The sequence below is a fragment of the Idiotropiscis lumnitzeri genome, chromosome 9 (assembly GCF_059441095.1).
Source record: "Idiotropiscis lumnitzeri isolate Australia: NSW breed Sydney's pygmy pipehorse chromosome 9, RoL_Ilum_1.0, whole genome shotgun sequence".
Taxonomy (NCBI): Eukaryota; Metazoa; Chordata; class Actinopteri; order Syngnathiformes; family Syngnathidae; genus Idiotropiscis; species Idiotropiscis lumnitzeri.
In genome coordinates this window covers 19,002,312-19,028,031 of record NC_142399.1, presented here as the reverse complement: position 1 = coordinate 19,028,031, position 25,720 = coordinate 19,002,312, and the positions used below count along the sequence as shown (strand labels likewise).

Below are 25,720 nucleotides of genomic sequence, written 5' to 3'. Positions count from 1 at the left end.
CAAATTAAAACACATAAACACAATTACATCAATTACAATAGATACCAGAGGAACAGCAGAACAGTCACAGTCTCATGTCAAGTCGAAAGCTAAAGAATAAAAATGTGTCTTCAAACAATTTTTAAAAATGGACAGAGAGGGGGCTTGCCTAACATTTAATTGTTTTATATATATATATATATGTATATATATATATATATATATATATATATATATATATGTATATATATATATATATATATATATATATATATGTATATATATATATATATATATATATTTATAGTTGGAATTGTTGCTGATGTGCTGTGTGAGTGACATTTACTTTTACAATACGGTAATTAAAAATCTAGGTATGTAGTTGTACTCAAGTTAAATTAAACAAATGATTATAATTGTTGCTGATTTTTTTTTTTTTAGTGATACTGAAGCCCACCCAAAATGGCATCGCGTCGTTGCCACAATGCAGCTTGTTTTCATGGTTGTAAATATGTTCTTACCTGTAAACCTCAGATCCTTGACCTCCACTTGGGCCTTGGAGCACTCATCACTGCACTCCCTCTTCTCTTCCTCTACAATCTCAAGTTTACACCTCAAGGCTGTCAGTTCCTTTAGCATCTCACAACTACTCAATTTGTCTTCCAGTTTCTTTATCTGAACACACAAACAAACATTTTGTAGGTGCGAGCTTTTTTCGACTGGATTGATCTTTCACTGCACAAACAGCACGATAAGGATCTGACAGTATGATTATATTGTTTTACCGTACACACGTTTCAACCAAACGTCACTTCAATTCAGTTCAATCTAGGAAAAAAATGTCCAAAATGAAATGTTTCGATCATATTTTTCATGGCAGCTCCTGTAGTGCTAATTGGTGTTAAATAGTTGTGGGTAGATGCCCGCTGACCTTCAGTTGCCTGCTCTCCAACCCATTTTCTGGAACCTTTTCCAAGTTCCAATTGTTCATCAAATGAGGGGTATGTTCACCTTCTGTATGGCACCAACAAAGATCAGTGATCCCACTCCGCTTTAATTGTTTTTATCTTTAAGCCAATGGAGGTGGGAGTTGGTTCGAGGCCAAGCTTCTGCCGTTCATTACTGGGCATGTTCTTAAATGCTTTCCTTTATGTGGAAAATGTTTTGCTAACTCCGAGGTTATGTTTTCACTCATGCGTGTTTGTGTGTTATTCTATTCCACAATGTAATGAGACACAATATAGAGTGTCCAATCAACCTGCCATGCATGTTTCTAGAATGTAGGAGGAAACCGGAGTACCCAGAGAAAATCCGCGCAGGCACGTGGAGAACATGCAAACTCCACACAGGAAGGCCGGAGCGGGAATCGATCCCGCAACCTCTGCACTGAGAGGGCATCGTGCTAACCAGTCGCCCACCGTGCCGCCCGCTTATATTTAGTCAAAACATTTTGCGTTACTTCACAATAGTATTTATAAAAATGAGCATACTGACAAACCTCTTCCGTGACGAGAAGAAAGAAAAAAAAAGAGGGTTTTTGTTTCATTCACGCCAACCTAGCAACCCAGTCAGCATCATAGTTAGTGTTAAATTAATTTGAATGAATGGATTATTCAGTTGATGACAATGGCGTAATATAGTCTTAACTTGAATAAAAAAGACAAAACTAAAAAATAACAATGAAAAACTCAACCTCTACTTTGCAGTTCTTCACTTTTCTTTGGGGATTCCAAATTTACCGCGGAAAACGAGGGATTGCAGAATACATGTTTAATTCCACATTGAAATACTGACGAGGACTCACAGACGGACTAAAGCACTGACGAATGGCCACCTCTGTACATTTCAAATAAGATCAAACACTCAACAGACCATCAATAGACCAACCGCAAATAAATCATATCTTACCCAACTTTCTGTGTTCAGATAAAATGCACTTGACTTGGAGGTCTCGGAGTGGGAGTGAATTCTAAAGTGGCGATTAAAACATTTATGCACACTATGGAGAACACACTCTGAATTCAGCTTTGATAGATTCATTACCAAAAGTAGGGGTGCATTTGGTAGGGGTGGCGACTGCCACCCTGTAAAACAAACTATGCAGAGTACCAAGTAACTTTGTACCCTGAGTACATAATGCCTGAATTCTGAAATCCAGGATGGCTGATGCACTGTGTGACACATGTTCAACACGTGAGCAGAATCTCCATACGCTGGTTCAACGCAAGACTAACTTGACTTATGCCTTTGAGTTTAAAATATGTCAAGAGTCTGGTTTCCCCACTCTTGCTTTTCCATCCATATCCCAAGTCAAGTGTCAGTTCTACCTGGCTCTGGTGCTCCTGCTTCAACGTTTCCAAATCCTTTGTCAGTGATGTAACCTGGTTGAGAGCCTCCTGTAGAGCATGGCTCGGTGAGGTGCTCTCCATCAAGATCTGGCTCTGTCTCTTAAGCATCTTTTGCTCAACAACCATCTAAAACAACCACCACCATTGCGAAATTAGTTCGAAGTTTGCAAGAACACACAGAAATTGCAATATAACTCACTGATCTGGCAAAGTTCTCTGCCCCCTCTCTCAAGTCCCGCTCTAGGTTCAAGGTGTCCTGTAAGGCTTCGAATTCCTCCACAGCAAGCTTAGAGACTGGACAGAATTCACACATTGTTTTATTTTAATTAGTAAGATGTACTGTAAGAGTAATCAATCAGCAACCAATACTAACATTGTGAGCGATATTCAGATTCACGACACTTTCACATTTTTTTTCAAACTTTTATTTCATTCAACCCCAACCCTCCCGCTCTAACCTCTGTTATATTTTCTCAGTAGCTTCTTTTGCTTCACTGTCTCGGCCATTATAACAGCGTTTGTGCCTTTTTCTTCCACCAGCTGCAAATAGAAAAACGAATGTACAAAGGTTGAATTTACTGCAAACATTGAAGGGTCAGAGGAAGTGCAGTCAATCAGTGGTTAGCACTGCAGCGGTAATCCATTAGTCGTTCGTCAGTCAAATTCAAGAGGAAGAAGTGTGCGGACTCATAATGTGAATGTGAAAAATACAAATAATTATATGAGACATATGGATATCTGACAAGAAATCAACATTTCAGCTTTTATTTCCAAGTACTTACATCTGAATTGGTTACACAACATAAAAGATAGTGTCGATTATTTTTTTTTTTTTTGGGTGTTGTTTGTTTTGGAGCGTTGGTCCAATTAGTCACCTCTCTAGCAAGTAGCACAAATGCTTGATAGGGTTCAAGTCTGGATATTGACTTTCCAACCTTCCTGTTTCATCTTTGATGAAATCCTTTGCTGTTTTTGGCAGTGCCTTTTACGTTATTGTCTTAATGAAGAATGAGTTGAGTTGCAACTTTTAATAAGCAGATAAAATGTTGCTACTATGTGTCACATCAATGAAAATTTGTGAGACTGTCCCAGAAGAATCCACAACATAATCTAAACTGAATTTCAAAGATTGCCATGTAAGTTTAGGAACAGACTTTAGCCTTCCCATCATTTTGTTAGTACCCATTGACAAATTCCACCCTGCCCTCCACAAAAAAAATAAATAAATAAATAAAAAATAATTAAATCAGCCATGGCATTTTGATTTAGACGACCCAGGCGCGTCTACACGCATGCAAGTGTACACGCGCATTAACATGTAGGTGCAAATGTTCTGTGTTTTTCATAATGGTCATGATTCACTTTGACTTCCTTTATATGCCCCCAAGGCAGCGTGGCTGTTAGTGGATATTTTCAAGGTTGTACAGGATGCGTGGGAACCCTGAGGGTGGTTCGTCCCCCAAAAATCTGCAAAATCTACACAATTCTTTTTTCATCCTCTCCAAATGCCTAACCATAAAAACGCAGGGCTTCACTTACTTCTTGCCTTGTTTCCTCAAGTTGTTCATTCAGCATGGCAAGATTATCACATATGTGATCTTTCTCCTTCAATGTCAACTGCAATTTACTTTGAAGCTCTGACAAAAAGAAAACAATACTCTTAAAATTGACACTAAATCTAGAATATATGAGGCACCAGCCGTGTACCGATGCATACTGTCCATGCAGTTTTTGAGACAACAAGAGGATGCATGAAAATGTAGACACATTACATTACATTATATCAGAATGAATTACATACCAAGACAATTTACATTTGGTCAGTAGTTGAATCACCATATTTTACCGGACTATAAGGCGCACCTGTATATAAGCAGCTGCAACTCTTTTTGGGGGGAAATAACAACAACAAAAAAACATATAGGCCACACCAGGGTAGAAGCCGTAGTTTTTGTTGAAAATAATAATTTGATATTCGATTTTGGACAGTGAATGCACATGACGGTACATAAACAGATTGTCAAAACAGTGCCTTTTAACACGGCAACAACTTTGCTAATTAAAAGAGAACAGACCCAAGAGAAAAAAAAATCAAGATTTATTTAGCGTATTTTCGGAAATATAGAGCGCCCCAACCAGTGAAAGAAAAATCCACAGAAAAGCAGCATCGTTGTATTAGCCGCATGGTTCAAAATCTAGGAAAAAAGTAGCGGCTTATAGTCCAGAAAATACAGTAAGCTCAAAGAAGAATTGTGTATGTTTTGTGTGTCTGTGTTTAAAACAAACAAAATGCTGTTCCCATCATACTGTATTGTACACTTTATCTTGGGAGAAATTTTGCACCTGAAATTTTGGTCTGGCACGCGGTTGACAAGCAGTTGGCAGCATTTAGCTCGTCACCTTCTCCATCTTCAGCCTCAAGGTTTATCTCGCTGATGGTCCCTGGGTTAAGTTGAGACAGCAACATCATGCTCTTTCGTTTTAGGGAGCGTTTCTGATGGTTCAACTGCAGGGATGAAATGCAGAAAATTGAAAAAGAGAAATGTAAGTACATAGTTTCACAATGGCAAATTAATTTGGAAAGTATTTAATAACACTAACAAAAAGAAATTACACTAAACCTTAACCCCCCAAAAAAGGAATGCCATCATTCCATTGGGTGTGTGTGTGTGTGTGTGTGTGTTATATGTGTTGAGAGGGTTTGTTATGTAAAAATCCTAACGTAATGTTAAGCTGGTTGACCAACGTGGTGGTTGTCATAAAGTAAAAAAAATCTGCACTTACACTTGTTGCCAACCGAAAATTATTATTCATATTCTTGTATAATATTCATTTTATTATTCCTTGATGGTAGTTCATCTTCCAAGAACACAACATGATATGTGGAGATATTTTACTGCATAATATGTAATGATGCCTGTTCAAGCACGAAAATGTCTACTTATAGTCACAGACAACACTACAAAATTTATGTCCTTGATTGTGAATCTGCAATGAATTTTGTTAATATGATGACTTGCTGAACTAATTGCCGACTTGAGTTGTAGGAACATAACAAGATTAAAATAATTATTCAATAGATGAATAAAAAAACCTTATATGGAAAACCTGAGACAAACATTTGCTTCATGTCACGTACAGTGATTTGTGTTTTCAGTGTATCACAGTGATATATTAAATTCACAACTGTTTTGATTTAATGAAACATAAGACAACGTCACTTATACATTCAGGTACTCATATTAAAATTTTCAAATGTGTGAAGTGGCAGTGGGTTTGTATTACAATCAGGAAAATCGAGCACAACAAAATAAGGTAGCTGCACGACAGGGCAGATGAGCTGTTTCGCATTTTCTTTTGCCCTGCAATCAGTCATAATGGCAGGACACATGCAAAAGCAAGTGTAGGAAAAACATAAACCATTAGAGGACTACACAGTTGAAGAATGATTTTCTCCTTTTATGCGTAATGATTTTTTTGGGGGGGGCGGAGTTATTCGTATTTGCATCAAACATTTCAGAACATTTCATCATCATATTTTCAGATTGATCTATTCAACATGAAGCAGGCATATTATGCTGCCATATTCAAAAAGTTCAATCATCAGGACAGCCATGTAACAAATAAGAAGGCCATTCCTGAGAAAAGCACAAATGTAGCCTATTGGAAATACTGTAGATGACTGCAATGATGTTATTAAAGAAAAGAAAAGTAAATTGTAGAGAAGATGGGAAAGAACAGCCATAAATTAACATTTAATGCATCCCCAGTGAGACAAGCTGGAAGGCCTTTTTCTTTGAAGCAAAATAGTGCATGAAATAACATTTATAATGCGCATCAACAGATGCAAAATGAACATTGGGAATAATATACCAAGACACAACGAGGTATTATCACAAGCTTTCACTTGTTCTTTTTATCAAAACAAAAACATCAAATATCGCGTAAGTATTTTCATTTGAATGCCTCTGAAATGTTGAGAGGCTTGAGTCCAGTTAAACTTTTATTCAATTTATGGTGTTTAATTAATCATATTTGAGGCATTTTAGCTTTGATATGTACAACACGTCATTGAACACACACAAAAAAAAAGGATAATAAAGCGGACTTCAATTTATGTATCAGCAACAGGAAATACAGAACCGCAATCCCCGGACTGTAGAGCGCACCTGACTATAAGCCGCACCCACTACATTTTGAGGGGAAACCCGATGCTGTGCATACACAAGCCGCACCCGCATATAAGCCGCACGTGCCCACATTAAAACATGTAAACATACTTACAAAGAAAGACGGTACACAGAGACTGTTTTCAAAGTTTTAATAATATAACTTTCAGTCTGATCTGCACAGTCGAAACACCTCGGCCATCTGCTCTCTGTGTGTTCACCCAATCTTCTAGAATGTTTTCCAGTTCGGGACAACTGCCTTTATAACCATTGAAAGCTTTTTTCGTCTTTTTACATTGCTCCAGTTCTTCCCGCTGCCGTTTTCAGCGTCTCACTATCGATTCGTTTATGCCAAGTTTACGTGCAGCAGCTCTGTTTCCTTCTTTATCGGACAGCTCGATTGCTTTTAGCTTGAAAGCTGCGTCATATGCCTTTCTTTTTGCATTTTCCATGATGAGGGTATGTTCACGCTAATTTCATTTATGCACAAGACAAGAAGTTGCAGTCTTCCTCGACGCATATATTCCACCGGTCTTAATCTTATCTTTTCTACTTGTCATGATCCGCGTCGGGCATGACAGGGGTTTTTGTCATTGTTTTCGTCTGCATGTGCTTTTGTTATTGTTTTTGTCACTTTCCTACCATGTGCACTTTTGTTTATGTTTGTCAGCTGAGTAGGGCGTTTCCCCTCAGCACTCTGTCTCACCAGCCACGCACCTGTTCCCCGTTATCATCAACACACCTGATTCCCATCTGCTCCCCTATTGACTGGACTATTTAAACACCTCACTCCGACAACCCATTGTCGGAACATTACTCCTGCTGCTTCATTTGGACTGTCACGACCGCTCCCTGATCTCGTTCACGCTCATGTTCTCGCTTCGCTCCCGCTCTTGCTCCCGCTCTTGCTCCCGCTCTTGCTCCCGCTCTTGTCCCTAGTTTTTGTCACTGTCTTCGTTCCTCGGTTTTTGTTCTGTTTAGTCAAGTTTAGTTCGTCATAGTCATTTTGCACCCTGCCACGTTTGTTTGTCCACGCCATGTTATTTGTCCTCATTGATTAATTTAATAAATTCCCTTTAGTTTACCCTTTTCCCTGCTTCCTCGCACCTCTGGGTCCACCTCCTCCTCGCCGTAAGGCGAACCGTGACACTACTCGAGCGCCCCTGGCGGCCGTTAGAAAAATTACATAAATTGGCCGCATCACTGAATAAGCCGCAGGGTTGAAAGTTTGGGAAAAAAGTAGCGTCTTGTAGTCCGGAAATTACGGTATTTTATATTTGGAGATTTATTTTAATAAGATTTTTACACATATTTCCAACTTCACTCGAATGTATTAATGAAGCACTTTTTAAAGAAACAATGGCTAGAACAGAGTGTTGTACTTTAACACAAAACATATAACACAATACTACTACTACTAATAATAATAATAATAATGGCGTTTGCATGTTCTCCCCGTACTTGCGTGGGTTTTCTTCGGGTACTCTGGTTTCCTCTCACATTCCAAAATCATGCAGGTTGATTGGATACTCTAAATTGCCCCTAGGCGCGGATGGTTGTTCGTTTATTGTGTGCCCTGCGATTGGCTGGCAACCAATTCAGGGTGTGCGCCGCCTACTGCCCAAAGACAGCTGGGATAGGCTCCAGCGCCCCCTTGACACTTGTGAGGAGAAGCGGTACAGATGGATGGATTGTCTTATTTTAACTGGAATCCCGTGGTGCAATTTAGTCAAAGGCACAATCCTGGTTGATCAATGCACTTTTAAACACTTTACTGCTGCTGCTTCTTTGTTGCATTCTTCTTCTTCTTCTTCTTCTTCTTGGTGGTCACGTTCTTTACGTTTCCCTCTTCTTTTAAAACCACGAAGAACCACTGTCGCCAGAAGAAATCATGGCCTAACTTTCACTTTGCACAATCAACAAAGACCTTTTAATAAATTGCAATATGAGATTCTAGTTGTTTTATGACAAACTTAAACAAATATTTTGTTTTTCAAATTTTGCCGAGGTTTCGTCGTGTTGTGCGCAAACTATGCTCAGTTTCTGAACACGGCTATTTATCCACCTTTAACCCTGACAATCTGAACGACACATTTGAATAATGTTACGAGTTTGCAAACCGAACGTTCAAATGTGCATTGACGTGCTGTTGCGATGATGTGAAGCCGATCCTCTCACGGATTGAATCGACTTGTGCTCTGATTGGTCGATCTCGCGCCGGAAACCAATCACACGCCTTGTATGTATAATGCCTATACATATATAGATAGATATGTGTATGTGGGCCTTGCAAACCAACACTGCTGGAGTGTGGCGCTTGTGAGCAGTTTTGAGAAATGTTTCGAGAAAAACAAAGCCTGTAAACATGTCGCCATTTAGATCGTATTCAAGAATCCAAGAAAGCTATTAGAACAGTCTTTGAATTAAATATTTGGTAATTTTGCATCAATTCCAAGATATTATTCAAGTAAATATCTCTTATAAGCGTTGCAAAAAATAGTAGTTAAAAATGGGATTAATCACAATTAATCATGGAATTTTTTAGTGATTAATTAGTTAAAAAAGCACTATATATATATATATATATATATATATATATATATGTATATATACAAAATTTGTACAATTGAAAGTAAGTAAGCAACGGTGGGTATGAGAAAATTAAAAAAAAAACATTTGGGTTACATGAATTCAACAACAAACATGAGAATGAACTGCACTCGAATAAAATAAATACAAGCTGGGCTCAAGACTGTTTCTGGACTGGTTGTAAACCGGCGAGCTCAGCGCAAATTGTGACATTTACAAAAAATGTAAAATTTATGAATAAAATTTCAGCAGTGATCATCTCAACTTTTTCAGAAATATCAGAAACTAATTCATGAACAAAACACAGAAATTTTGTCTGCTTTCTGCTGCATCATTTGACGCCAAATGAGTTTTATTGCCAATTATCAGTGATAGTGTCCCAGTAGCTAATCTCATTTGCTGAGAGGGTCCACTTTCGTACCTTTTACTGGGGTTGTAATCCACCTAAGCTTGCTAGCCAGATGACAATCGGACAAAATTGTTTCTCAGTTCAGTGCGCGTGTTCTGTTTTCCATAAGACGGTTTCCTTCTTCTTGCCGGTGCCAAAGCCCAAAACTGATTTCTTGGTGTTGATGCGACCTCTTGCATGACAACAAATTTGTTTGCGGCTGTTGGGCGAAATTTCACTTTTGGCTTTGCTCCTTGCAAATTCCAGGGAAGGCTGGTGGATGGAGCTAGCTGTCTGTTAGCATGCTTGTGTTCACCATTTGGAGACACTGGTAGCGTGGTCTCATTTGCCTGATATCCCATTCACCTCCACAAACACTTCGACGAGATGTATTTTTGTCTCCAGCACTGCCATCTTCTTAAGGAGTTTGTGGTTGTCTTCTGTGGAGATGGGAGGCATCTTTCCTTAGCCTACTAGCACTCTTGTGCTAATTAGCAGGCCATGCTGATGTTGTCGTGACCAGGCAATGAAAAATGTTGAATAAATGGACCCTGCCAGCTATATTAATAGAGAAAAACCACACCGATATAAAAAGTATCCTGGAGATAAAAAAACAAAGAGAAAATAACAAAACAAAAAGCAAAGCAGTTACCAGCAAAAAGAATGCAAGTGAACCTGAGCAGCTGGCATCTAAACACTACACAAGCAGAAAGTTTTCTTTCTTTTCTACTCACAATTTGTGCTCATTGCTTTGCAAATACATCATATATGGAACACGGTTATGAAAACCGTCCTGGTTTCATGCTGTCATCAGAGTTGTGATTTAAGGTTTGGCGCGGCTTCGTGGGTTTCAATGTCACAGGAAAATTACGTTATCCGTTTAATTGTAAACGATTTGTGTTGGTGTTACAATACAATGGACCTTTGGAACTCAAATGAGAAACATCACAGGACACCATTGAATTCAAATTATTTTCCCATCATAAAATATATGTAATTTTAATTTTAGTAAATGCCTCAATAATAATTAATTAATAATAAGAAATTTTGTTTCATATGGGGAATACAGGCAGCTGTGGAAGCTGACAAGAAGAAAGCTAAGATGAAAAAGAGCAGCATTTCTAACTGTAGGGTTAGCGTGTGCGTGTGGTTATGGTTTTACAATGTTGGAGACGGAAGTGGTAGAAGCGCGATGTGTGAGTGAATTTGCAGAAATGTTCTTCATGCAAAATATAACCATAGTAGTAAATAACATGTTGTTCAATTAATACACCTCTGATTGTGTGAATCAAAATTGAGCATTATCCGCTACAAATTATATATGTAATCATAATGTTATGACTAGATAACACACTGTAGGAGTACTTTAGTTTGACCATCACAAAACTCATAAATCGGATGAAAATGAAACAATCCAAAACATCAGGGTAGAGTTCGAAATGCAAGAAGAAAGGCTTAACTGTCAATATTCCCTCCCAATTCTTCCACAGCCTACAAGTTGCCAAAATTTGGTTGAATGTGGTGGACTGGTGCTTTTGTCCAAGAATTGAAGGAGAAATGATTACAGTAATATGTTCAGCAATACAAAGCTGCAAAACGCTATGTCCAGACTCCATCACTTTCAAATAACAACTCCCGGTTTAGCAAGGACTCCAAAATTGTGCTCCGAATCAAAAGAATCGAATGCAATTTTAGACACAGTAGACATGAGGACAGAGGGAGAACTGTTTGGGCAAAGTGCTTTTGCTTTTGTCAAAGTCATCAAATTACTCTGATTGGACTGTTACCCTGGATTTGGTGCGGTATGTACTTTACAAATGATCATACCTATTCCTTTTATCCCCGCTTTATTTTTCACATTTGTTAGTCATTCTCAATGACTATAGATAACATGAAAAATAAATAATACAAATAAATCAGCTGTTATAGTCATTGGGATAAATTGCTATATGTTAGTGCACCTTGGAGGCAAGAGCTTCAGCGCTTTCTCGGCACGTCCTCTCAATCTCCAGTTTCTCTTGAATGGCGTTAATTTCTTCAATGACCATCGTAGAAACTAAGAAAGAGAAAGAAAGACAAACACATTGATCAATCACAAGCACTGAATGGCATCAAAGCCCATATTCCTCCATGATGTGTTTTATCTTCATGGGCATGGTTGAAATAAAGAAGCCAGCATGTTTTGAAAAACAATAATTAAGCTGAGGGTCATTTCAAACGGTGACTCTCAATATAAATGGTTTTCAAAGCTATTCCAGTTGAAAGGAACAGAAAGAGAGCAGCAAATTGTTTCATTCTTTCAAATGTTTTGACCCTCCCCTTATTTTCCCCAAACAATTCTCCGCGAAGCTTTGATACCACTTTACAGGTGACAGAATTTAACATAGAGGATGAGATGTAAAAAAAAATAAAATAAAAGAGCAAGTAGTTTGTGTTTGTGACCGTGTTTTTCATTTGAATAAATCCCGCCCATACTCGTGTATTCAGCAGTTCTCCAACCAAAGCACATTCTTTGACTTCCACAGCAATAGCGGCGGTCATGGTTCTGTTTGTTTAGGTTTTACAGTTCCAGCTAGAGTGGGGGGGCGTTCCCTCCAGCAGCGCACCTGTCTCTCGTTTCAATCATCAGACTATTTAAGGACAGCTATAAGCAGGCTACTCAACATCGGGATATTTGTCTTGCTCACGACTGCCGCCCAATTTCTGAATTCTTCTTGACGCGCATCTTTTGTCTGTATTCGCTTGCCTCAAATTGCCTTGTTTCCTGAAGAAAGTATTTTTGGGGTTTCTAGTGATTGTCTCAGTTTGTATCATACACATTTTGGATTTCCTTGTCATTTTCTGACAAGCCATTTTCGTTCTTTTTTGGTACTTGCCTTTTGCAAGTGTTTTGGGTTGCCTCGTTATCCTAGACCTTTATATCCAGCGTCATTAGTTGATTTTTGTATAAATAAACACCTTTTTTGTCAATTCTCACCCGAGTGTACGATCTGGAATCCTGTTCTAACCAGGAACTCGGTCTGTTCCTGACAGACGCTGCCTCACTGTGCCAAGCAGCTGCATATTAGGAGCTATTACGTGATTTCATAGCTCTTAGAAAATTGCTCCTATTCACAACAAAACGGCTGGAGGTGGGGTGGCAGGGTTGGTGAGGGGTAGCTGGAGGACGGGACAAAAAGCCCCTAACACACAATCATGCCTTTTCAATTGGAGATGGCAAGGTTGATGACAACATGACCATTGTGTTATAATGATAACACCACAAAGGCATCTGCCCCCGTCATCAAGGCTTCACAGTGGCTGCAGATACAATTTAATTCACTGTTCTGTTGGCGGCGCTGATACCATTATGCAGCCCATCGGCATAGGGGTAATCACTGTCTTTCCTGAGTGGAGGATGAATAAAGACAGCCACAAAAAGAGAGAAGAAAACAGATGGAGTGATGATGATGATAAAAGGGGATGCCAAAACTCACAATTAAGACTGCCATGTTTGATGTGTCAGGGGCCCCGTTGACTTTCATCACTTCTTCACTGCTGTTTGTTTACCATGGCTACCAGTAATCATAATTAACAAGTCATTAAGTCAAGGCATCCATTGGAAGATTTATTCGAGTGGCCGGGGCATTACGGTGACAAGAAGATAGCGACGAAAGCGAGAGAGAGAATGAAAACTGGCAGCTAAGTGCTGTTGAATGGCTGATGTGAAGGGTGCAAGGAGTGCAAGGGTATATCGCCTCATCCCAGTGTTCATCAAGGTCTTAATTAGGTGTCACCGGGGGGAAGGAATTGCTTGCGGTCATGGAATGAAGACTTAATTTCTCCTGAGCTCAGTCATTAGTTAAGTGGGAAGGCAATTTATTAGGGGTGGTCTACAGTAGGCTGATTGTGAAACCATTATATTATTTTAAAGTTTATGGGATTTTTCAACCTTTCAGTAGTTTGTAGGTGTCACATTTCCAAATTTGTTGTCAGACACAGATTGAGAAGTATGAGTCTTGTTGTCTCGAATTACTTTGATCTTCGATACAATGAATTTTGCCATGTGTACTCTCACATGAAATTGAACTTGAAAGTGTAGATGTGCTGTCCGGTGCATGTGGAAGTGATATATGGAAGGTCAAAATGCCCATTCAGGAAGATGTCATTATGGGTGATTATTTGTCTGGCTACTGTGGGGGTTCGGGTTAGGGGGCCTGCCAAGCCTTTTCCCTTTTCCCTAGGTTCCGGCTGTTTTCCGCCAGGCACGCCTCCGACCGGAGAGGGCGTCGGCTCCTGCGCACCTGCTGCCCATCATCAGCAATCACCGCGGGGGTTTAAAGCTCAGCGCTGCCAGGAGCCAGACGCCGGATTATTCCGTGACCTACCTCGGTACCCGGTCCACGTCGACGTTCGCCTCGTGCACGTCCGCGCTTTGTGTTATGCAACCCGAGTTAACCATTGTCTTTCCTCGCTCTCCCTCCAGCCGCCCAGCGCCAGCCCGAGCCCGATCCTCCGCCGCCAGCCGCCGAGCCCCGGAGCGTCGATCGCACCGCGTACGCCCGTACGCCGTCTGCCTGCCCTTCTCAGCCTCCGCCGGCTCGCCGCCGCCTTCGCCTCCACGCCGCTCTCCGCGCCCGCGTTCCCCCCGCCACAGCGCCGGTGCACACTCAGCGCGCCGTCTCCGCTGCACCTCCGCGAGCGCACATCTCGCCACCCCGGCGAGCACCCCGGCGCTGACTCGCCGCTCCTCCACCTGTCCTCCTGCCCTGCTACCGGCACCCGTTCCTCTCCCCCCGAACCCTTCAATAAATCCTCCTCAACCATCCTCGCTTGCTCTTGGGTCCAGTTTTCCTTTCTCACGGTTCCCTGAACCGTTACAGAATAATCCGGCCCCAATGGACCCAGCGAGCTCGGATTCCCTCCAAGAGGCCCTCTCCCACCAAGGCAGACAGCTGGGAAGACACGAGAGGATGATGCAGGAGTTCATGGACTCCGTCCAGGCTCTCCACCACCAACTCGCGCTCCTTTCGAAGCAGGTCAGCTCTCTTCCCTCTGCTTCCGGCCTCCCGGAGGGCACCTCCCCGGTCCCTTCTCCCCCTCCTCCGCCCGCCGTGTTCTCTTCGAGCGGCAGGGAACCCCATGTCCCCACTCCCGAGCCGTTTTCCGGTGATCTGGGCTCTTGTAGCCAGTTCATATTGAGCACCTCGTTGGTGTTCGATCTCCAACCCCAAAGTTACCCGACCGATCGAGCTCGCATCGCCTACATGGTGAACCTGCTCCGCGGCCGCGCCGCGAAATGGGCCACCGCCTTGTGGGAGGCATCGGCCCCGGCGATGGCCTCCTACTCCCACTTCTGCCAAGAGTTGCGGCGGGTATTCGACCATCCCGTCAAGGGACGCGAGGCCACCCGCCGATTGCTCGCACTCCGGCAGGGTTCCCGCTCCGCCGCCGACTTTTCGGTGGAGTTCCGCATTCTCGCCCACGAGTGCGGGTGGAACGAGCCCGCCCTTCGGGGAGTGTTCCTCAACGGGCTGACGGACCAGCTCAAGGATGAGCTGGCCGTTCGGGATGAGACCGCCTCTCTCGAAGACCTCATTGCCCTGGCTATTAAGGTAGACAACCGGTTGCGGGAGCGGCAGTCCGAGCGGACGCGTAGGTCGCACCGTCCGGCGGCACGCGCTCCCGCACCTCCCGTCGACTTCCCTCCGCGACTACCGGTTACGCCTCCCGTCGGACAGGAGGAGCCCATGCAGCTGGGGAGAACCCGCCTGGATCCTCAGGAACGCCAGAGGCGCCTCTCGAGCCAGCTATGCCTCTATTGTGGCAACCCCGGTCACTACATCGCCGCTTGCCACGTGAAGCCAAAAGAGGGGGCCTCGCCGCTGATCAGGAGTCCCGCGGCGAGCCATAACGTGTCAGCTACGGGCTCCTCTTCACGCATGTCCATCCCAGCCCGCCTCCTCTGGCAGACCCAATCCCTCTCGGTCGCCGTACTGGTGGACTCCGGAGCGGATGGGAACTTCCTGGACCTGGCTCTGGCTCGCCGGCTGGGTGTCCCCCTGGAGCCTCTCCCTTCCCCACGGCGCGTGGTGGCTCTGGATGGACGCCTCATCTCCCAGGTCTTCCATCAAACGGGACCCCTAACCCTTATTGTTTCCGGTAACCACCGGGAGACCATCCAGCTCCTCCTAATCCACTCGCCACAAGTCCCCCTGGTCCTGGGTTTCCCGTGGCTCCAGCTACACAACCCCGCGATAGACTGGAGGAGATGTGCAATCACCGGGTGGAGCGAGCTTTGCCACTCACAGTGCCTTCTGTCCGCCGACCCCGCTCCCCGATCGGTTCCTCGCTCCCCGGCTCCACCCGACCTGGCGTCCGTCCCCACGGACTACCATGACCTGGCCCAGGTTTTTTGCAAAGACCTCGCCCGCACCCTTCCTCCCCATCGGCCCTATGACTGCGCCATAGACCTCTTTCCCGGAGCTCCGCTGCCCAGCTCCCGGCTGTACAACATCTCCCGTCCCGAGAAGGAGGCCCTCGAGACCTACATCCGCGACTCCCTGGCGGCCGGTCTGATTCGGCCCTCTTCCTCGCCCCTGGGAGCGGGTTTCTTTTTTGTCAAGAAGAAAGACTCCTCCCTTCGCCCTTGCATTGACTTCAAGGCTCTCAACGGCATCACAGTCAAAAATAAGACCTCTCTGCCCCTCATAGACCCCTCGTTCGAGCCCCTCTGCGAAGCCCAGGTCTTCTCCAAGCTCGATCTCCGGAACGCCTACCATTTGGTCCGCATCCGCGAGGGCGATGAATGGAAGACGGCCTTCAATACCCCCCTTGGACATTTTGAGTATCTCGTCATGCCCTTCGGCCTCACCAACGCCCCCGCCGTTTTTCAAGCTCTCATGACCGACATTCTCCGGGATATGCTCAACCGTTTCGTCTTTATTTACCTGGATGACATCCTCATCTTCTCCCGATCCCTCGAGGACCACCGCCGCCACGTCCGATCAGTCCTCCAGCGCCTGCTGGAGAACCGCCTGTTCGTGAAACCGGAGAAATGCGAGTTCCACGTCCCATCGATCCATTTCCTGGGCTACGTCATCGCCCGGGGTCAACTCCAGCCGGATCCCGCCAAGATCCAGGCGGTGGTGGAGTGGCCTACTCCCACTACTCGCAAGGAACTCCAACGCTTCCTGGGGTTCGCTAATTTCTACCGTCGATTCATCCGCAATTACAGCAAGGTTGCTAGTCCTCTCACGGCCCTCACCTCCACCCTCACCCCCTTTCAGTGGACTCCGGGAGCGGCTCAAGCTTTCGGGCATCTAAAGGAAGCCTTCACCAGCGCTCCGGTCCTCAGACACCCCGATCCCGCACTCCAGTTCGTGGTGGAGGTGGATGCTTCCGACACGGGGGCGGGAGCGGTGCTCTCCCAACGGGACCCCGACACCCAGAAGACTCATCCATGCGCCTTCTTCTCCCGACGCCTGTCCCCCGCCGAGAAGAACTATGACGTCGGCAATCGGGAGTTGCTGGCAGTCGTCTGGGCTCTCCAGGAGTGGCGGCACTGGCTGGAGGGCACCGCCGTCCCCTTCCTCGTCTGGACCGACCACAAAAATCTGGCCTACCTGCAGTCAGCCAAGCGGATGAACCCCCGTCAAGCCCGTTGGCACCTCTTCTTGAGCCGATTCAACTTCACCCTTTCCTTCCGTCCAGGGTCGAACAACGGCAAGGCGGACGCCCTCTCCCGGATGTTCGCTCCGCCTGCCAGTCCAGAGACCACACAGACCATTCTCCCGTCCTCCTGTCTCCTGGGGGCGGCCTCCTGGGAGATCGAGCGCACGGTTCGCGAGGCGCAGAAAACCCAACCCGATCCCCGACCTGACCCCTCGGACCTCCTCTTCGTCCCCGATGCCGCACGCTCCCAGGTCCTCCAGTGGGGGCACTCCTCCTCGCTCACCTGCCACCCTGGCGTCACGCGCACCCTTCGCTTCCTCCAAGCGCACTTCTGGTGGCCCAGTATGACAAGAGACACGCGAGAATTCGTGCTGGCCTGCTCGGTTTGCGCCCGCGGAAAGGCCTCACACTCGGCTCCGGCCGGTCTTCTCCACCCTCTGCCTATCCCGAGCCGCCCCTGGTCCCACATCGCTGTGGACTTCGTCACGGGTCTTCCTTCGTCCAAAGGACACACAGTTATCCTCACCATTATCGACCGCTTCTCCAAGAGCGTCCACTTCGTTCCCCTTCCCAAGCTACCCACCGCCTTGGAGACAGCCACACTCCTGACCCAGCACGTTTTCCGGCTCCACGGCCTCCCGCAAGACATCGTCTCCGACCGGGGCCCCCAGTTCTCTTCCCAGGTCTGGAGGGAGTTCTGTAAGGCAGTGGGCGCCACAGCCAGCCTTTCCTCCGGTTACCACCCGCAGACCAACGGGCAGACCGAGCGGGCCAATCAACACCTGGAGGCAGCGCTGCGGTGCGTGGTGGCCCGGAACCCCGAGACATGGAGCGAGGCTCTCGCATGGATCGAGTACGCCCACAACTCCCTCTCCTGCGCCTCGACAGGTATGTCGCCGTTCATGGCCTGTCTTGGCTACCAACCTCCCCTTTTTACGGAGCAGGAGCGTGCAGTGGCGGTTCCCTCGGTGGAGGAACACATCAGTCGGGCCAAGGCCGTCTGGGCAGAGGTCAAGGCCTCCCTCACCCGCTCGGCGCAACGCAACAAGCGCCTGGCGGACCGTCGTCGAACCCCAGCTCCCGACTACCAGCCCGGTCAGCAGGTCTGGCTCTCGACCCGCGACCTTCCCCTCCAGACCGATTCACGTAAGCTGTCTCCGCGCTACATTGGTCCCTTTCCCATCACCAAGATCATTAACCCCTGTTCTGTCAGACTAAAGCTCCCCGATTCCCTCAAGATCCACCCCACCTTCCACGTTTCTCTCCTCAAGCCGGTCTCTTCCAGCGTCCTAAGCCCTCCGACCATCTCCCCTCCACCCCCCCTGATGATCGACAACCACCCAGCCTTCACGGCCTCCAAAGTGTTGGACGTTAGACGTCGGGGGAGGGGGTTTCAGTTCCTCGTGGACTGGGAGGGGTACGGTCCGGAGGAACGTTCTTGGATCTCCCGCAAGCTCTTCATTGACGACTCCCCGATCCGGGAGTTTTACGCCACACACCCGGACAAACCAGGAAGGACGCCAGGAGGCGTCCGTTGAGGGGGGGGTACTGTGGGGGTTCGGGTTAGGGGGCCTGCCAAGCCTTTTCCCTTTTCCCTAGGTTCCGGCTGTTTTCCGCCAGGCACGCCTCCGACCGGAGAGGGCGTCGGCTCCTGCGCACCTGCTGCCCATCATCAGCAATCACCGCGGGGGTTTAAAGCTCAGCGCTGCCAGGAGCCAGACGCCGGATTATTCCGTGACCTACCTCGGTACCCGGTCCACGTCGACGTTCGCCTCGTGCACGTCCGCGCTTTGTGTTATGCAACCCGAGTTAACCATTGTCTTTCCTCGCTCTCCCTCCAGCCGCCCAGCGCCAGCCCGAGCCCGATCCTCCGCCGCCAGCCGCCGAGCCCCGGAGCGTCGATCGCACCGCGTACGCCCGTACGCCGTCTGCCTGCCCTTCTCAGCCTCCGCCGGCTCGCCGCCGCCTTCGCCTCCACGCCGCTCTCCGCGCCCGCGTTCCCCCCGCCACAGCGCCGGTGCACACTCAGCGCGCCGTCTCCGCTGCACCTCCGCGAGCGCACATCTCGCCACCCCGGCGAGCACCCCGGCGCTGACTCGCCGCTCCTCCACCTGTCCTCCTGCCCTGCTACCGGCACCCGTTCCTCTCCCCCCGAACCCTTCAATAAATCCTCCTCAACCATCCTCGCTTGCTCTTGGGTCCAGTTTTCCTTTCTCACGGTTCCCTGAACCGTTACAGCTACTTCTCTTTCCATCACTTCTGTCAGCAACATTGTTGCAACACTTAAAAATATTTGGAGTGCTTTTTACTTAAAACTTGTATGGGATAAACAATAATTTTCACCTCATTATGAAAGACCACCCACACAAATTGTATATAATTTGTAATCAAATTTGTGTTGCACATGTACAAGCAGTGCTGTCAACAGTTTTAGTCAGGGGATATTTAGGAACCCATGCAGGCAGGTGAAGGCAGCTCAGGGGTCCTCGAGGGTCCTTGTCAGAAAATGACTTTTGTTTTGCTGCGCATTGTGGCCCAGTTGAAGACAAAGAAATTTCAAAGCTCAAGCCGCATCATAAATCTGTCCATCTCCAGTTAAGCCTCTCCAACATTTTACTTAATATTCTTAAATATATTGACAAATTATTTCTTAGGCCCCCCTACGTATTGGACAAGCCTGGAGCCATTCCTGATTGCAGTGCAGCCGGTTCAGACCTCACATCTTGCCATCTCAGTGTTTGCCCTTGGATTGATATACATGTGAATCTCTGACAAGCAGAAATATAATCAATAGGTAGACATGAGGCATTGCTCTGAGCATTGAGCTGTGTGCCTACGGCAACAAAAAGCTTTGCAAGGTTTTGGACAGCACGAAAAAATACAGCTGATTACATTTGGAAAATTGCAATTGGGAACTTTTGGAGATCTTTCAAATTGATGACAGTAGTCTTATAGCACATACTTTGGTGTTGACAAAAAAGTAATCCTTGTGAAAATTGGTTAAGAAATTTACTTTTAATTTACTGCACAAGCATTGCCTTTGATGGGATCGCGGTCGCCCTCGCCAATGTGCCCACCACACGTAATTTGGGACGCAACAACACGCTAGCGTATCTGTGCCAGTGAACTATGTAGTCAGCCTTTCAATTGCGCTATCGAGACGGAAACATGAGTGCATGCCCAACCAAGTTTTACACTGAAAACGTAACACTTCCACGCAAGATGGCAGGAGGACTTTTCTTTTTTTCTTACTTCCTCAAATTTAGGAACACTTCATAAAAACTACGATTTCCCTATAAAAATCAATCTGAAAAAAAGAAAGAAAGGAAAAGACTGGTTCAAATTCATTTTCTAACATTTGATTAGTCAGTGTGTATAAGGAATAAAAATGCAAACATCATTATTGGCATCTGAAACATGACCAATAGTCACCAACATTTATGTGGACGTATAAAAATACGATAGCCATAGTCTGAAAATATTAAAACAAAACTCAAAAACAAAACAAAATATTTTGGAAGATAGTCACATCCAAAGCATTAATATGCATATTCATATTCATGAGTCAATGCTTGCCACGTTATTATCTTCCATTATTTTGTTTGTGATATCCGTTCTAATATTTACAGTCTATGGTTATCATTTAACCTTATGCATTGCCCACATACATTTTGTTGAGTATCAATCAAGATCTTTGTGACAGAACGTTGCCACTCTACGGGGCAAATATGGAAAGACCACTTTATGACGTGACTATCATCCAAAATGTTGCGAGTTGCATTCGAATATTTTCAGAGAATGATAGTCACATGCCTACACATACATTTTGGTGACAAACGATAATCTTTTATGAACATAGATTTGTGATAGAAGTCGTCTCACCCCATCCCCCTTTTCTCCTTGAAAGGACATACAATACAATACAATTTTATTTGTTTAGTGAATTTCACAACAGCTGGAGCTGTAACAAAGCGCGACACCTGATGGTAGGAGTGATGTCTAAATTATGGAAATACTTGCCGATGCCATACAGCATTTTTATAGGACAATAAAGCAAGGCCGAAATGAGGAGTTTAGTGTACATCACAAGCGATGAGTGGTCTCTCTGAGGCACCGTAGTGCGTGTGCTTCAAAATGCATGTGCTTCATGCCCTTTGGTCGTTGCATTCTATTCGTGCACCACTAGGTGGTTAGTACATTTCACACACTGTCCCTTTAAGGAGCTAATATCTAAACTCACGGTTGTCAGGAAAGCAGTTTCAAAATCAGTCAGCTAAATGCTATATATATGTCTCTCTCTCTCTCTCTCTCTATATATATATATATATATATATATATATATATATATATATATATATATATATATATACAATGTATTTGATAAATGTGAGATGATATGATCACTTTAAATTGGTCATTTATAAAGTAGCTATAAGTAGAAATAATGCATACACACATCAAGGCAATAATTATTTTTCTGAAAATATGTTTTCATGGTGAGAAGGCAACAGGAAATAACAATTACATTAATTCCTCAGCTGTAGTTTACTCCCAATCAGGCAAACTGAATTTACTTCTATAAAAAAAAAAACCCTGCAGATATCTGTTGAGATCGACTTACCTTGTTGAAACTCATTGAGCCTCTTAATTGCCTCATCTCGTTCCTCTTCCAGTATCTTACACTAGGGGAGGCAGACACACAGTTGTAATGCATTTTTGTTCCATTGAGCTAGCCTTATTGGCTAGTACATTTTTTTACCATTGTGTCTTTATGTAAATAATAATTATGATGTTTTTTACAATACTGACACTCTTAAAGAAACAAAGAGAGTGTTTCCATGACAACCACAAGTGTCAATTTGCCATTGATTCGATGCCCTGAGAATGAAATGATCTGAATGAATGAAAATATTCACTGGCAAAGGGGATTCAAACTCACAAGATGATCTGCTTGTCCAGCTATGAGCGTGTGACTAGAAGATAGTATTGACATATGCTGTGTAATATTCGAACAAATATTTACCTCTTTAGTTGTTGCTTCTTGTCTCCTTTGCAGGACTTCATATTCCTGTATCGCTGTAGGAAGCAAAGGATGCCAATTATCCATCACCAAAGCAAAATCCACACAAAACACTCAAAGCTTCCTCACTTTCCTATTAATATATTCAACATATGGGAACTTCTCAAGCATGTGATACCATCTCAGACTCTGACTAATTCCTCTTGTCACCCGAGTGCAGCAGTATAATGCTGAAAAAAATCCATTTCCCCATTAGTATAAATACATGATGATGTTTTACAGTTCCTGAATTGGATGGAACAAATCACATGCATCAGGCCGAACCCTCCTTTGTAACAAGTAGGTCCCTTTCATGTTTTTTCAGAAATCCATACTACGCAATGTGTGACTGTTCTTTTTAAACATCATTGAGCAATCTAAGTGATTAAATGATGTGCTCTCTTTGGTGAAGCAATGTTAATAGTTGAACAAATGGGGATTCCCTAAAACGTGATTGTGGACGCCAACGACAACTGTTTTATATTTTACAATAACACTGAATTGAACACCCTAAATTGCCCCTAGGTCTGAGTGTGAGCGCGGATGGTTGTTCGTCACTGTGTGCCCTGCGATTGTTTCGCAACCAGTTCAGGGTGTCCCCCGCCTACTGCCCAAAGATCGCTGGGATTGGCTCCAGCACCCTCCGCGACCCTAGTGAGGAGAAGCGGTACAGAAGATGGATGGATGGATGAACAAAATCAAGGCGCACAAAACATTGTAGTTCCTAAAATTTTAGCCTCTGCTCCAACAGATACCAACCATGCCCCAAGTAATTGCTGGGTGGCGTATGCAGAATGTTGTGTATGTTGACACATATCATTCATGCAAACAATTACAAAAGCACATTTGCGAATTAGTTTAGGGAATACAAGTTTAGTATGACATGCTACCTATTGTTACAACAATGTTCACAAAGACCAATTTCATCATGGACACTCAAAATATAATGAATATTCTGAGAAGATAAAATGTGTTTTTGTTTTTGTTTTTTTGCGGGGGTACTGTATAATTTCTGAATTCTATCACGCGAATAACTATTTACATCAATATTGACCTCCACTCACCGGCTACGACGTAACAACAACACAATGTCATGAGAATATAATAACGGCCCCGTTTTGACAGTCTAAAAATGGATTGCATTGTATTCATGTATGTAGTCATCATTTGGATTCACTCATTCATTGTATGTATGTAATAATGTATTCAATCAATCATTCACGTATTCAATAGATGCAATCATGAATTGCAGTCATTCATTGTATTCATGCAAGTATTTGCGTACATACACATGTCTATCATGGTGCGTTTATTGTCCAGTGGTTTAAAACTGCACTGTTGCATGAGATATTATTTATCATGGGTTGTCATTCTCTACTATTAAATTCAATGGGCACAAGGCTGGGACTAGAGTTGTTCCAGCTTGCCCCCCCCGCATGAACTTTTCCATGCGTTAAGAACTCATGCGCAACTTAAGTACTTGCGCATACCATTATCAAGTAATTGATACAAGTATTTTTTGATGCATACAATTTTAAATAACACAATGACAGACAATTTTGATGACATGCTTTTCTTTGATATCCGACAAAAGGCAGATCAGTCCAAAGTCTGGCCTGGGGGCTATCTGTGGCCCACGACACGTTTTTCATTGGGCCACTACATATTTGAGTAATACATCAAAAACATGTCCTGCACAAAAAGATTATGAGGAAAAAGATAAATTGTTGAAAGATATCATCACTATATTATACACATTAAACATACATTTACTTTAAAAATATTGATGAGATGAAATGGAAGTTTGGCTGGTGATGTAAAATTGTTAATATCCGAATAGTTTTAGTACATTTATTAAAGTTAAATGATACATGTTATCGGCCATTTCAATTATGGAAAAAATAAACGTTACACCACGTCAGATGTTAAATTGTTAAACAAAAATGAATATAAATTTCTTATGATTTTTGGGATTTGTATAGAATAAAAAAAAGAATGTTACAACATATAGCACTACTATATAACATATTTTCAAGTTTTGTTTTTTTTTTCTAAATGAAAATTAAACAAAATGATTGTTGAAGTTGGTTCCTGAAGTCATGTACTTTTTAACAATGTCAATTAAACATATTTTTGATGTTATAAGATATACTTTGTTTCCATTCAGTTTGGGTTTGATCCAAGATATTTTCTTCCTCATGATTGCGAACCCAAGATGGCAGCGTGCATAGTTAAGGTAGCGCATCATAACAGGTTTGTCCGCAAACTAAACCTAGATGCTCTATTCATTTTTTTTTCAACATTGAAAAATACATCATCAACTATGTTTGTGAATTTCATCAATTTTAATGAATGTATTATCATCATTTATCATAAATAATAAAAGGCTGAATAATGTGGAATTGACTGCCTTCCGATATGCCCTTTGGCATTAAGCAAGGCCCCCCCAGGGGTGGACTTCTTTGAGAACTGTTGCTGTGGTGAAGTGACTGACAGAAAGTTTAACACTTGGCAGAATAATATGAAACTTCACAAAATAATATATCAGACTTCTGACAGGCTCTCTCTTGGTACACACACAACTTGCAGATCTCATCTGCACATGTGTGAGAATCAAGTTTAAAAAAAAATGGCTTCCAAACAAACCAGCCGTAATTCATTACATCATTTGGGCAAAACCACACTTTTCGGATAAGACCTTGGTAAAGGCAAGGCGTGCCTACTGTAACTGGCAAGGACGACTTGCCTTGAGGTATCAGTCGCTGGTACAGACAGCCTTCATGAGTGGTCAATTCCTTGAAATAAGGCAGGTGTTAGTCCGATACGATATCTGGAAATCAGTACTCACCCATCCCTTGTTATTTTGTGATAATTTGTGACTTTTCTTAAAAATATACATTTTTTTACTCTCTCACACGCACCGAAGAACTAATGCAGGATCAAGCAACAAGGCTGGGGCTGCACCAGCGTATAGTGCTTGTCCACTGAGTTGAAGGCAGAGAATGACTTACAAAATTACAGCATTTCACGACACACTGCTATAGACGTGACAACATTAAATATATAAAAAGTGAAATAATTAAATGGTCAAACAATTAAATAACTACTGGAAAAAATAAACAGTGAAATAAATACGTCATGACAATTTTAATGATGTATTCAATTACTAATTTATTTATCTAATTTTGCCACAGTCTTTCATGTGCAGACCTTAGGCCTACAGAAATAACGTGACATCAAATCAAAAGTGTTCGCCATTAAAAACAGTATTTAAAAATGTGAAATACAAGGCTGTCTACAGGACGGCAGAGGCATAAATTGTCTCTCACTGCCTCGGCTGACGAGGTAGCTCCGTTCCTAGGAGAGGGACGTAACCCGAATTTGTACGTAAATCACACATGACGCGCCACTTAGTAATATTTTTCTGTACTTTATTATTATTAGTAAAAAGCACTTCTATTCCACTAATCCAAATGACATTCTTTACTTCATTGCGTGTCGTTCGTTACCTCGAACCGTATGTCGGGACGAAAGG

General features: G+C 43.9%; 1 protein-coding gene across 1 annotated transcript in view; it reads right to left on the bottom strand.

Annotated features, from left to right (window-relative positions):
- The window catches only part of shtn1 (shootin 1), a 41,067-nt gene that overhangs the window by 14,836 nt on the left and 511 nt on the right, over positions 1-25,720 (bottom strand). Inside the window, exons 2-10 of the mRNA XM_088304018.1 lie at positions 22,150-22,202; positions 21,748-21,808; positions 11,435-11,529; positions 4,671-4,833; positions 3,867-3,964; positions 2,786-2,867; positions 2,527-2,621; positions 2,307-2,453; positions 501-654 (exon numbers count right to left, since the gene is read on the bottom strand). Coding sequence (XP_088160144.1) covers positions 501-654; positions 2,307-2,453; positions 2,527-2,621; positions 2,786-2,867; positions 3,867-3,964; positions 4,671-4,833; positions 11,435-11,529; positions 21,748-21,808; positions 22,150-22,202 — 948 coding nt within the window. The remainder of the gene's footprint in view (positions 1-500; positions 655-2,306; positions 2,454-2,526; positions 2,622-2,785; positions 2,868-3,866; positions 3,965-4,670; positions 4,834-11,434; positions 11,530-21,747; positions 21,809-22,149; positions 22,203-25,720) is intronic.